At 42.9% G+C, this 12,924-nt stretch overlaps 1 protein-coding gene across 1 annotated transcript in view; it reads right to left on the bottom strand.

Annotated features, from left to right (window-relative positions):
* SMC5 (structural maintenance of chromosomes 5) overlaps positions 1 to 12,924 on the bottom strand; it is a 647,363-nt gene that overhangs the window by 545,996 nt on the left and 88,443 nt on the right. The window contains exon 9 of the mRNA XM_069228845.1: positions 569 to 824. Coding sequence (XP_069084946.1) covers positions 569 to 824 — 256 coding nt within the window. The remainder of the gene's footprint in view (positions 1 to 568; positions 825 to 12,924) is intronic.

Genomic DNA, 12,924 nt, shown 5'->3' with positions numbered 1-12,924 from the left:
GGCGAACTACTGGTCCCTCAATATAAAACAAAATGGCTAAAAGCAAAGACATTTTCTGGTCTCAAAAAGCACAAACTGCCATAGTATTCGCTGATATTCAAGGGAACGAATTTGTGCCTGAATGAATCTTTGTGAAAGGGAAAGAATGCTGGAAAGTCATCTATCACGGAACTAAGCCAGTGACTGAAGCGGGCTGACCTTCTGCCCCATGCTTTATGCTGCATGGGCAGAAGAAAAACATGAATTGGACAATAGCAGAAAAATAGACAAAGAGGGCTGGCTGAAAGCCCGATAAGTTATAATAGTAAGCAAACCATTTTAGTAAAATCAAATTGTTTTAGCTAAAATTTATCAGATTACAGCTTTTGGCTATTTTGTGAATACAATACAAAGAGTTGGCACTTGAGATGGTACTGACATCCCTTATGTTACGTGAAAAGTAATAACGGTAAGAGATGTTATCCCTAGAATGAAGGTCATTTAGAAAATAATGTATGAAGGACATGATGATCACTATTGGAAAGTAAACTTAAAGGTTAACACAAAGAGCAACTTTTAGAAATTCTACCTTTCTTTTCTCCTTCCAGGATCTCTTTCTCTCTTCTCAAATCACTCATCTGACTGTCAATGTTTGCCCGATCTTCTTGAATTTGTCTCAGTTCACCACTTATTGCATCTATTTCTGGCTGCAGATTTCCACAGTTGCCCATGGTACTCAGCTCATTCTGCCAGTCCTCTATCATCTTACGAATTGTAGTTATTTTCTTCTGTCTGTTCATCTCTTCATCTTGCTTCATTCTTAAGAACTGTTGAACTTCTTCAATCTGTTAGAAAAATAAATACTCTGTAGTCACAGTTATATTATTAAAGAACAGAAGTTAAAACATTTATGTTGCATACTAATACTTTGACATCGCTTCCTGTATCATAAATTCATATGCTCTGCAAAATTCTGCCATTAGTGCTCAATCTGGAAGTAATTTTAGAGTTTTACAAAAATTAATATGGTGTCGACAGCGCCTGCAGGACACCCATTATATCATTGACAAAAGCCTCAGAATACTGCCAAATAAGGCTTTGTCTTTATATTTTCTCGTCAAGTCTATCTGTAGAAATGTTCACTACAAAATAATCTCTTCTACTTCTTGGGGACACTGCATGGGATGAGATGGAATCAGATCAGAGAAAAGGGTACCATTACAACCTCACACATTCCACACAGTAACCATGTGCTCTAACAAGGATTCATGCAAGTTTGGGCATGGAAACCTCTAAAGCGACGTTACTCAAAGTACGGCCCGCGGGCCGCCAGCGGCCCCACGGACCTTCCTTGGCGGCCCGCGGACACGTACAGGAAACGCCATATAATAATGGCCGCAGTATATAAACATAGAAGAGGGCCGCAGGAGCATGCGCAATTGTGGCTTCTTTGCACATGCTCCCGCGGCCCTCCTCTATGTTTACCTACGGCGGCCATTATTTATGGCGTTTCCGTGACGATCCTGGAAGCCAAAGCCCCATAAAAGTCAGCGCTTGCAGCTAACTTTTACGGGGCTTTTTCGTCTGTTTCCTGTCACCGGCTCCACGTCTGCTGCCCGCCTGCCTGCCTGCCTGCCGTTCTACATTTGTGGCATCTTTACAGTGCTTTATTGAGGCAGGTAAGGCTCTTTGGTTATTTATTTATTTGTTTTGTAATGTAGTGTGTGTGTTACTGGGGTAGGGGTGAGAGCAGATTGTGCTGTGTGTGTGTGTTACTGGGGTAGGGGTGAGAGCAGATGGCGCTGTGTGTGTTACTGGGGTAGGGGTGAGAGCAGATGGCGCTGTGTGCAGATGGCGCTGTGTGTGTATGGCGCTGTGTGTGTATGGCGCTGTGTGTGTATGGCGCTGTGTGTGTATGGCGCTGTGTGTGTTACTGGGGTAGGGGTGAGAGCAGATGGCGCTGTGTGTGATACTGGGGTAGGGGTGAGAGCAGATGGCGCTGTGTGCAGATGGCGCTGTGTGTGTATGGCGCTGTGTGTGTATGGCGCTGTGTGTGTATGGCGCTGTGTGTGTATGGCGCTGTGTGTGTTACTGGGGTAGGGGTGAGAGCAGATGGCGCTGTGTGTGATACTGGGGTATGGGTGAGAGCAGATGGCGCTGTGTGCAGATGGCGCTGTGTGTGTATGGCGCTGTGTGTGTGTGTATGGCGCTATGTGTGTTTAGCAATGTTTTGAAAAAGGGGGTGGGTGGTTGTGCCCCCTATAAGCCGGGCCCCCCCACCCCCACCCCCGCTGTCACTTCAGTGCGGCCCTCGGCCGCAAACCATACTGCAATTTTGGCCCCCGAGAAAAAGTTTGTGAGTACCCATGCTCTAAAGCATGCTACTGCTTGCCCCCAAACAGTCACAGAAACCAGTCACACAATCTCTTGCTTGCCCCATAGTGCTACACAGCCACACCATCTGAAGCAATACGCTATTCAAAGATCAATACAATACAAGCTGCAAAACCAATGCTTAGAGTCACATTTTCATATAGCTGAAAGAATTATATCCAAGAGGATGCAGGTTAGAGGTGAAAATACTCTACCTGCAGAGATACATTAATGCCACAAGTACCATCTTGGTATTGTAGAAGCCATAGAAGTCAAAATACTAGTAAGTAAGCCCAACTGTATTGCCAGGTTGCAAACCATTTTCAATTGTATGCCCTCTATAAGGCAGTCATCACAGACATTCCTAAAGTGAAATATGGAGCTGTTTTAATTAACAATTGCCTTTTAGCCCTCTGGTTGCACAACTGCATGAATGATGTAATCCATCTTAATTTATCCGATTTTGACACCGTTTTGCCTTTTACAGCTCCAACAAAGGTGTCAGGTAGTTCTGAAATCATTGTTCTGAAAATAGAAGCAATATAAAGAACGTTTCAAATGGAAAACTAGAGAGGATAGAAAGAACAATACAGCCCACCAGAAACCATGAGTGGTTAAAAAACAATGCAGCATCATTAGTACCGTGTTCCTGTGGAAGACAGTGATGGGCTCATTAGTGATAGTTTAAAACTGATGCCTTTCTAAAGTGACTGCCAAAATAAACAATTTGCAAGGCAAGAGGTTAAGTCAGATTTCTACATGCCCTCATGAGCCTAGGTACAATCAGAATTAGATAATGGTACGTCAATGAGTTCACAAAAAGTTAGAAAACATGACCGTCATGGAGGTGCATGTCAATATTTGCATGCTCTTAATCCTCTTACCCAGCTGGCTAGGAACGACCAGTCTTGAATGGGAAGAAATCTGTCAAATTAAATCTTTGACGGTGACATAAGCACCAACAGCCCATTCGCACGTCAAGGCCCTGCTCCTTCCCTTAAGTGTCACCAACCACTGTATCTCATTACCTATATATTTTTCACAATATTCAAGACTAATGGCTGGGGGGGTGTTATCAAGATGAAGTGATAAGCACAACAAAACCAGCAAAAGCTTATACTTTCAGCTCCCTGCCATCCACTGTGCAAACTGGTTGGGAAGTGGATTCACAGTCCGAAAAAAACTGGAAGGGTGAAGATGTTTTATCCCTGACCAGTCTTAATGCAAAAAGATATGCTACTTACTGGTACAGAAAGAATTACCTACCGGGTTGCTTTGGAGCTTGTAGTACTTTCAATTTGCAAGCTTTGCACGCGCATGCCATCTAGTGCTGGGCACAAGTTGTTCTTCATCAAAGCAGATTTCCGTTCCAAGGTGACTTGTGGTGCACCTGCAATTCTTTCTCCGGGTTGCCATATGCCTCTTTCAATTGTTCAAATGGCTGGAAACCCTCCATATCACAGAAATCTCCCATACGTTTCTAATTTGCCATTCTGTACAGCTATAACACTAGTGGGCTAGAGAAAAATCTGCGTTGCTATGTATGGGTATCAGCAGGGAGATTACAGAGGTAAGGCCACTTGGGACATCAACTCTGTCTCAGGCATATAATGCGGCTTTGATTACCATGGAAGAGTATGCTTCCCAAGGTCTACGTTTCTTAGCTAGCCAGGGAACCTTCCAAATATGGATGTCTGCAATGGATTGGTCGATAAAACACTAGTATTCCTCAGAAGCTGTTCAGTGGCACTCAACTATATATCTGATCTGCACTGCGAAACAATAGCTCATTAAGTGTGGAACTCCCAATCCACTGTGGACTGATGCAAGGTATGCTTGACGTTTCATTGAAAGCCCTTCTTCCCTCCCCAAATGAAATGCTACAATAGTTTCTGTTGTTTGCCAATCATTGTAATTCTGTCTGACCATTTTCCAAGTTGTAGGGCATACTTTCATTCCAAGGTATAGTACTGAGTCCAGGAGAGTTGGTACAGTCGCTATCTTGCGTGTCTAGGGTGAATTAAGGTCCACAGTCTGAATTTTATATATTTATTTTGAACCCCTGACACTTTGCCAAAGGTCTCTAGGTAGTGTAGGAGTACTCCGATGGAGGCTAGGGAGTTAGTTAACATCAACATTTTCCTCTACTGAAACTCAAAGGGTCAAAGAGCACTCCATTCACCCTCACCCTGGCAGTGGGATGTAAGTAGCCACTCATGACTGAGGTCTATAATTTGGGGTCAGCAACTCCTGTAGAAACGGCCAGCAAATCTGTTCAAAAGCCTTCTCAGCATCTACAGATAGCAAGAAGGCAGGTGCCTCGGAGCGGGCAGCCTTGTGGAGAATTTGTTTTTTGTTATTGATGCAAGCTCGATCTGAGATAAAGCCGGTTTGATTGGGGTTAACTAGTCCTTGAATATAGCGACCTAACCGGCACACCAATATACCTTAAAGATCTTGGCATTCACGTTGAGGGAGATGGGAAGATATGAGGTGCACTGTATAGGGTCCTTATCCAGTTTATGAATCACCAGCTTCAGTCTTAGTAGGTGTGAAGGGTGCCCGTTTCTGTCAATGAATTATACAAAGTGGGTCAGTATTGGTGCCAATATGGATCAAAATGGCTTACAGAACAAAGGGGTGAAGCCGTCTGGGCTAGGGCATAATCTGACTATAACAGAGACTACTTCCTTCAGTGCAATATCCTTCCACATTATGGTGGCCCGCTAGGAAGTAAAAGTGGTGGACTGTAGAGAATATATGCTTTGCCAGCAGGCATCCCTCGTTTCGGCATGAGTGAGTAGAACCTTGACCTTAAATTTGTTTGCCAATAAAACAGCCATTCCCCCTTTTTTGTTAGGGCTGGAAGAGAGACTGAAGGAAGAACCAACAAGATCTTAGTCACTTCCAGCCGCGCTGCAGTAGATGTCTCTCTTGTAGGAGACATATAATAGTTCAACTCCTTGAGTATGCTCAGCAAGGATACACGTTTAGCTGAGGCATTAAGTCCAAAATATATTGAAGCTAATACATTTCACCACTGTGGACTTTCAGCGGGACTTTGATGACTAAGTGGTCTGGAGGGGTCTCCTATAAACTCCTGATAAGTGCAATAGTCGTGACATATATATCTTGCTGTAGTGCCCCTTTTATTGTGCCAGATTTCCCCCCAACTAAAGCTAAAAAAAAATAAAGCACAAACAATTCCCTCCAGCCCCCAAACACTGGGGGAGTTCCCAGTGTATGGGATAGGATCATCAAACCAGTCCATCGGGCCCATGGTCATTTAAAGTGTGTCCTTCAGTGTTCACAATTCTATGTCAGGACCGGAGGCTTCGGACTATGCTTCTCTCTCTTTACTGCAAGAAAAACAGCAGCCAATCACAACACTTAAAACAAAAAACTATCTTTCCCATGAACCCCAGTAGTCTATAATGTCCACCAACCACAGGTTTGACCCCTGTATATCTGTCCCTGTTAAACACAGTCCTTCCTCTTTCTTTGCTGCATTTAGCCTACAGATAAGTGACTTTAATCGCTTGTGTTTCTAGTGTTTTATACATATCACAGTGTTGAGCAGGAGCAGTGCTCCGAAACGTGTTGCTGTCCTATTTTTATCCTTTTATTGCCTTGTTTTTGTTGCGCGATCGTTTCGTGTGTCAGGCTCCAGCCCCTTCATTACAGGAGGAGACTGAGGCACCTTTGTTGTGCTCCGTGTACGGGCCCTGCCTGAGTAACAGCTTAGGAGTCCTGAGGACTCCTAGACCGTGGCTGTGTCGAAAGAGGTCTTGTCCTATATCTACAGTGCGCATGCGTCCTCCCATGATCGCCTTTGTTTCTCTATCGGATTGGGGAGAATGCTGCACGCACGTCTTTTTACTTCAGCGCTATTTATAACCCTTGAACGCCTGACGGGGCGCTTAGTCTTATTAAGGCTTTGCCTTGGGGAAATTTGCAGGAGCTCCCTCTACATTTGAAGCTGCTGTTGAATTACATACTAAAAAAATATATATATATACATATATAGATATATATAGATATATATATATATATATGTATATTTTTATATATTTTTAGTGCTTCTCACTTAGTGAGGATTTTCCTGCTGGGAATGTCCTGGAAAGGCTACCAAGATAAATTGTTCGATATATCTGGCCCACTCACGAAGATCTTAGAACTGGCCATCCTGGCTAAGGAATCTAATACTCCTTTGGATCCCCAGACCCTGTTAGAATGGGCTCAGAGAGCTGTCTGTTCGTTGGGCAATGCGAACTATGCTATGACTACGGAGCGCAGCCGTTCCTTCTTGATGCGCATTGACCCTATTGGAATTGGCCACTAATGAGGCTGGTTCTTTGGCGAATGGTTTGCTTTTTGGCAATAAAGTTGTCAAGGATTTGGGGAAGTATTTTCCACCTTCTCTGCGGGGACAAAGCCCAACATTCAATGAAGGAGATGTTCAACAGGGGCCTTTTCTCACGGCTGGATGCCACAGAGGTCGAGTGCCATGCCACGGATACTACTAGACCTCTGGAGGTTTCAATAAACAGAGCCATGGTTATTACTCCAGATCGGGGTTCTATCCAACTAGAGCTCGGCGAGGTATAGGTCGTGGCTTCTGCAACAACAGAGGTTTTAACTCCTCCTAAGGAACTTCCACAGGTGAGAATTATTCCTTTCTCAGAGGTTTTTCTGGGGTGAAGGTTGAAGGATCACATTGTGGCTTGGCAGCATGTTTCACAGGACCCTTGGGGCCTTCAGACGGTGCGGGGTTACAAAATAGAGTTCTACGCCTCCCCTCAGCAGAGGTTTCTTCCTTGTCCCATTTATTTTTCCCAAATAGAGACTTCTTTCATGGACACAGAAATAGCATCCCTTCTTCAGAAACGAGCTATCTTCAGATCAAGTCCTCACCTTTCAGGTTTTGTCAGTTCTATTTTCCTGGTTCAGAAAACAGGCGGCGGATCTTGCCTGGTCCTTAATCTAAGGGATTTCAATTCATGGGTGGTCTATCACCATTTCAAGATGGAGGGTATTCATCTCTTAAGAGATCTTCTTCAGGAGGGAGATTATTTAGTGCGTTTAGATCTCAAAGACGCATGCCTTACGGTTCCTATTTTCGAACCTCATCATCATCTCCAATTCCAGTGGCGAGACCAATGGTACAAATTAGCTGTTTTCTTTTTCGGTCTGTCCTCCGCTCCCTGGTGTTTTACCAAACTCTTAAGACCAGTAGTACAATTCCTCAGGGAAAGAGGAGTTTGCCTCATTATTTACCTGGATGATATTCTGATCATGGCTCAGACAGAAGAGTCGGTCTTGTTACATCTGTCTTGGACAGTTCAACTTCTTCAGGAGCTAGGGTTCCTTATCAATTCGGACAAGTCCCCTTTCCGAGTCATAGAATTCTTAGGGTTTCAGGTGGACTCTGTCAAGGCCCAGTTGTTATTACCTCCGACAAAGAGGAATTCTATCAAGAAAAAGTTGACAAGAGCACTTGCCTCCGAATATATAATTGAAGGCCTTAGCACAATTTGTGGGTCTTTTGGCCTCGTACATTCAGAGGCTCTTCATTACCGAGCCTTACAACACCTGATGATCATGCATCTTCGCAAGGGCTTATCCTACGCAGAACAGATTGTTCTGTCGGAGAAAGCCAGAGCGGAGATCGACTGGTGGTTAGCACACATGGATGCGTGGAACGGCAGAGCCATCTTTGCATCAGTCCCGGAGATGATTAGAGTCAGATGCCTGTCGTTGGGGCTGGGGTGCTCATTATGGCTCAGTCCAGACAGGAGGCCGGTGGTTTCCGGAGGAATCAAAAATCCATATCAACTGCCTGGAATTATTGGCGGGGGCATTTGCAACTCGCTCCCTGTCTCCCTGACATGCAAAATGTTGCATTCTTCTTCGAATGGACAACATTTCGGCGGTTCAGTATGTAAACCATCTAGGATGGACCAAATCTTGGGTTCTGGTGGAAATGCCGATGGAGTTCTGGCAGTTTTGCCTGCATCATCACATTTCTGTGACAGCAGAATATATTCCGGGTCAAACCAATCTGATTGCGGATTGGAACTCTTGCGTCCTCAGAGATGGCAGCGACTGGAAACTCAACCATCAAGTTTTTCACAGGTTGAACCTTCATTGGGGCCCTTGTTTGATAGATCTCTTTGCCTCGAGGCTCAATGCTCAAATCACTCACTTCTTCAGTTGGAGGCCGGACCCCTTGTCATTGGGAACGGACGCATTTCTGCAATCATGGGGGAATGGGATGCTTTATGCGTTTCCGCCTTTCGCCATGATTCAGCGAGTACTCTGTCAGGTGAGGAGACAGAAGGCGGAATTAATTCTGGGGACACCCATTTGGAACACGCAATTGTGGTTTCCAGTGGTGATGTCAATATTGTGTGCATGTCCGATTGCGATCCCACTGGATCCTCGGCTGTTGCTGGACCCAGTGGGGTATCCACATCCTCGGATATTAATGGGACAATTGTCACAGATGGCAAGTGCCTGGAGTTTCGGACAGAGCATTGTTTTTCTTGTCCCAATCTTGGGCACCTTCTATTCACAAGAGAGATCAATCTTCATGGAAGAGATGGGTATCTTGATGTGGTGAACAACGTCTTGTTCCCCCTAGCGACATCGATTAGTATGATAGTTAATTTTCTATCTGACCTAGCCTCACAGGGTTTGGGCTTACAGAACCATTAACAATTTTCGATCGGTGATTTCAGCGGGACATCCCCATATTGAAGGGAAACCGGTAGGAGATTACCCATTAGTATGTAAACTGATGCGTGGTATTAGAACGGTTAAACCACCTCAACCCAGATATTAATCTCTGTGGGATGTAGTCTTACGATTCTTGCGAGCTTGGCCGTGTAATGAAGATCTTTCACGTAAGCAGCTTTCAGCAAAACTAACTATTTTGCTTTGTCTTCTGTCCTGCTGGCGAATGTCGGATGGCGTGCACTGAATCTTGCAGGGAGAGTATTTACTCCTTCTGGAGTTTCATTTACTATTTCAAACCGTACCAAGATGGCTTCTAGATAGGTCTCTTATCCAGCTTTTCCTCATCATCAGAAGTTATGCATTGTTAAATGTTTAAAAGCTTATGAGGAGTGTACTTATGAAATCTGTAGAGATTTTCAGGGACAGTTGCTCATTTCTTTGCAGAAACCTTTTGGTCCAGTCTCTGTGGCTACTCTAGCACGTTGGGTTCAATGGATTTTGGGGGACGCTGGGATAGATGTTTCTATGTTTGGGGCACATTCAGTTCGAGGAGCTATGGCCTCTAAGGCGCTTTCTGTTGGTTCTTTTTTGGAGGACATTATGAGAGCGGCTGATTGGTCATCAGACTCCGCATTTAAAGTTTTCTATCACAAACCTATTGTTGATGTTTCCGCAGTGGTGGATCAGCTTTGAACTAGCATAATCCAAAGACTGCGGTCTTGAGATAGAATAAAAAAAGTATCTATCTTACACATCAAGAATTTTTAATTCTATCCAGGACACAGAGACGAGGATTATCCCACCCTGAAGATAATTTAGTGTGTGATTATCTTGTTGAAATTGTTATGCATTACGTTCAATTAATCGCATGCCTATTATTGGATTTATAACTTGAGGATTGTATCGGACTTTTTTCCAGTGATTGGTTTCCCTCACTGAGGCCAGATACTCCCCTTGGACTACGGTCACTATCTGTTTCTGCTACTGCTTGCCACTGGATGGTTTAAGCAGCCTTTTGCTTTATATATTACGGTGCCTGAATGTATTCGTTGTGTGCGGTGCTTTATGTATAAGATTTGTATATATTTAGATTTTATCTGGTGGGTTAGTTTTTTTTAGTACTTATTGCAATTTAGCGGGGTTGGCACAAAGTGTTCTCGTGATTGGCTGGCTCTTTCCATTGAGACCGCGCTAAGGATAAGTGAAACAGAATTGAAAGAAATCGAACTTATGGAACTCGAACTTACACAAGATCAGACAATACAAGACGTAAAACAACTTTTAGAGTCAGCTAATAAAATAATTGCAGAGTTTAAAATCCGCACAGTGAATCAAAAAACATCGAAGGTTGCGAGGGACATAAAAAAATTTAAACTTGAGGAAGTCTATCCATTTCTGAAAGAAGATTTTTATAAATACAACAATCCGAGTAACTTGAATTTATAGTTTCAATCTCGCTCACGTAGGAGATTTATTACTTTTTCTGATACTTCTTCCGATTCAGAGTTTGACCATTCAGCAGATACTTTTTCGGGCCCCTCTTATCCCACTAACCAACCTTTTTTGGGCAGAGGTGGGCAGAGGTGGACGCAGAGGGAGAGGGGGTGGCCCTCAAGGCAGATCACAGCATCAAGATCGGAACAGAGGTCTATACTCCCAACAGGGAGAATTCCACACCAGGAAAAGAACATACAGAAGATGACGAATGTTGGTATAGACATGTTACCGGTATATAACTTGTCCAATTACACACTTTCCGCTACAGAACTAGAGGTTCTAAACAAAGGCCTTTCTTTTGTCCCTACTAAACTTCAAGACCCAGTTGATACTAAAACCGAAGTATTACGTTTTCTACGTAAAGTAAGGCTACGCGCCTTCTTTCAAGACACCACTAGGGAGATGACTTCTGATGAAGTTAATCTCACTGGCCTACACAATAAATCTACATTTTGCCCCAATACTATTCATATGCCACGTGAAGTACAGATTTTTGAGGATGTGGTTCTTCGTGAAATTGATTCGCTTAATAAGATCAAAGTGTCATTTAAATCCAATTGTTCTAAGGAAGAAAATAATGCTATTCTTTCCCTGTCATCTAATGATAACATCATCATTAAGCCAGCTGATAAAGGTGGCGGTATAGTGATACTTGACAAGGACAAATATAGCATGGAAATACGTCGCCAACTTAATAACAGGGACCATTATCGTCTGATAACAGAAGATCCCACTTCTAGATTAAAAGCCACTATTACAATCATAACTGAGTAAGCACTTAGAGAGGGGAGGATATGTAAGAAAGAATATGACTTCCTAAATTTAAGTCAATCATGCATCCCCCTTATCTAGATTCTTCCCAAGATCCACAAAAATGCTACTAATCCTCCGGGTAGACCTATTATCGCAGCCTGTGGTTCTTTACTAGAACCTTTGGCTCAATATGTGGATTTTTTCCTTAAACCTTTAGTATTCGAAACTAAGGCATACGTGCGTGATTCCATGCATATGATCAACAAACTTGAAGGTAATGTTTTCAACGAGAAAACACAGATGCTAGTGACCTTAGATATAGAGGCTCTCTATACCAACATTCCTCAAAATGAGGCATTACAAATAATGAAGATCTATTTAGATCAGAGGCCTGTGTCTATCAAGGTTCCCTCTCATTTTTTGCTCTCTTTGGCTACGTTGTGTCTGAAAAATTATGTTTTCTCATTTGATAATGAACTGTACTTGCAAGTTAAGGGTGTAGCAATGGGGTGCAATTTTGCCCCCGAAATAGTTAATCTCGTAATGGCATTTTTCAAAGACAAATGGATTTTTGACACAAGTAATCCCTTCTATAACCACATTAAAATGTGGTTACGATATATTGACGACATTTTCATGATTTGGGAAGGTGACTCTGAGATGCTCACTGCTTTCCACCAGGGGATCAATCATTTAACTCCGGACCTTAAGTTTACATTGTTCTCTGACTCTAAACGGATAAATTTTTTAGATCTATGGATCCAATCGACTGAAGGGTATATTTCAGTGAATCTTTATAAAAAAAAACTACTGATCGAAATACTTTTCTAAATTTTTCGAGTAACCACCCTCGGTCCCTGAAGGAGAATTTACCCTATGGTCAATTTTTGCGGATTCGCCGCAATTGCACTACTAAAGAAGATTATTTTCAAAATGCAGAATCGTAGAAACAATCACACTGTACTGTGGGAGTAAGCAAGTATGTTTACTGTGTTCTGCACAACATTATGAGAATGATCAAAAAACATAAGGACATTTAGAACAATCTTACTTTCTATGGACAAGTGTGGATGCCTGCTCAGGAGTTGACGATTCGTGCAATGTTGAGATGTAGGTGCATAGATGCACAGGTAAATGTTTGTCACATTTGTAATACTGACATGTAAAGCTAAGTATTCATAGCGCTAGGAAACAGTTTACCATCTGGCCACAAAGTGAATACTCACACAATGAGAGTAAATTACATTTACAAAAAAGCTGAAATGAGGAACAGAATTGTTTCTGCAGCATTAATCTTTTGCAAGACCTGACAAACTAGAGGTAGAGAAGGCAGAACAGATGTAGTTCCTATAGCCAGTCAACCAAAAGAGAGATCACTTTTGAATAACTTTACTGAAACCTGCAAGCAAGGTTTTGACAGATGTGGTTGAGGCATTTGCAAGTTTTAATTCATGTGTGCCGCGCAGGTTGTGGCTTGGACAACCTGCAAGTTTATTTTGCTTTTCAGAAAAGTACTTCACCTTCAGTAGTATTTTCTTTTGAGTAACCCAGTCACACAATGCCAGTGACTATTAACAAAACAGT

This window comes from Pleurodeles waltl, chromosome 1_1 (genome assembly GCF_031143425.1).
Source record: "Pleurodeles waltl isolate 20211129_DDA chromosome 1_1, aPleWal1.hap1.20221129, whole genome shotgun sequence".
Lineage (NCBI taxonomy): Eukaryota > Metazoa > Chordata > Amphibia > Caudata > Salamandridae > Pleurodeles > Pleurodeles waltl.
This window is presented reverse-complemented; position numbering and strand designations above follow the sequence as displayed.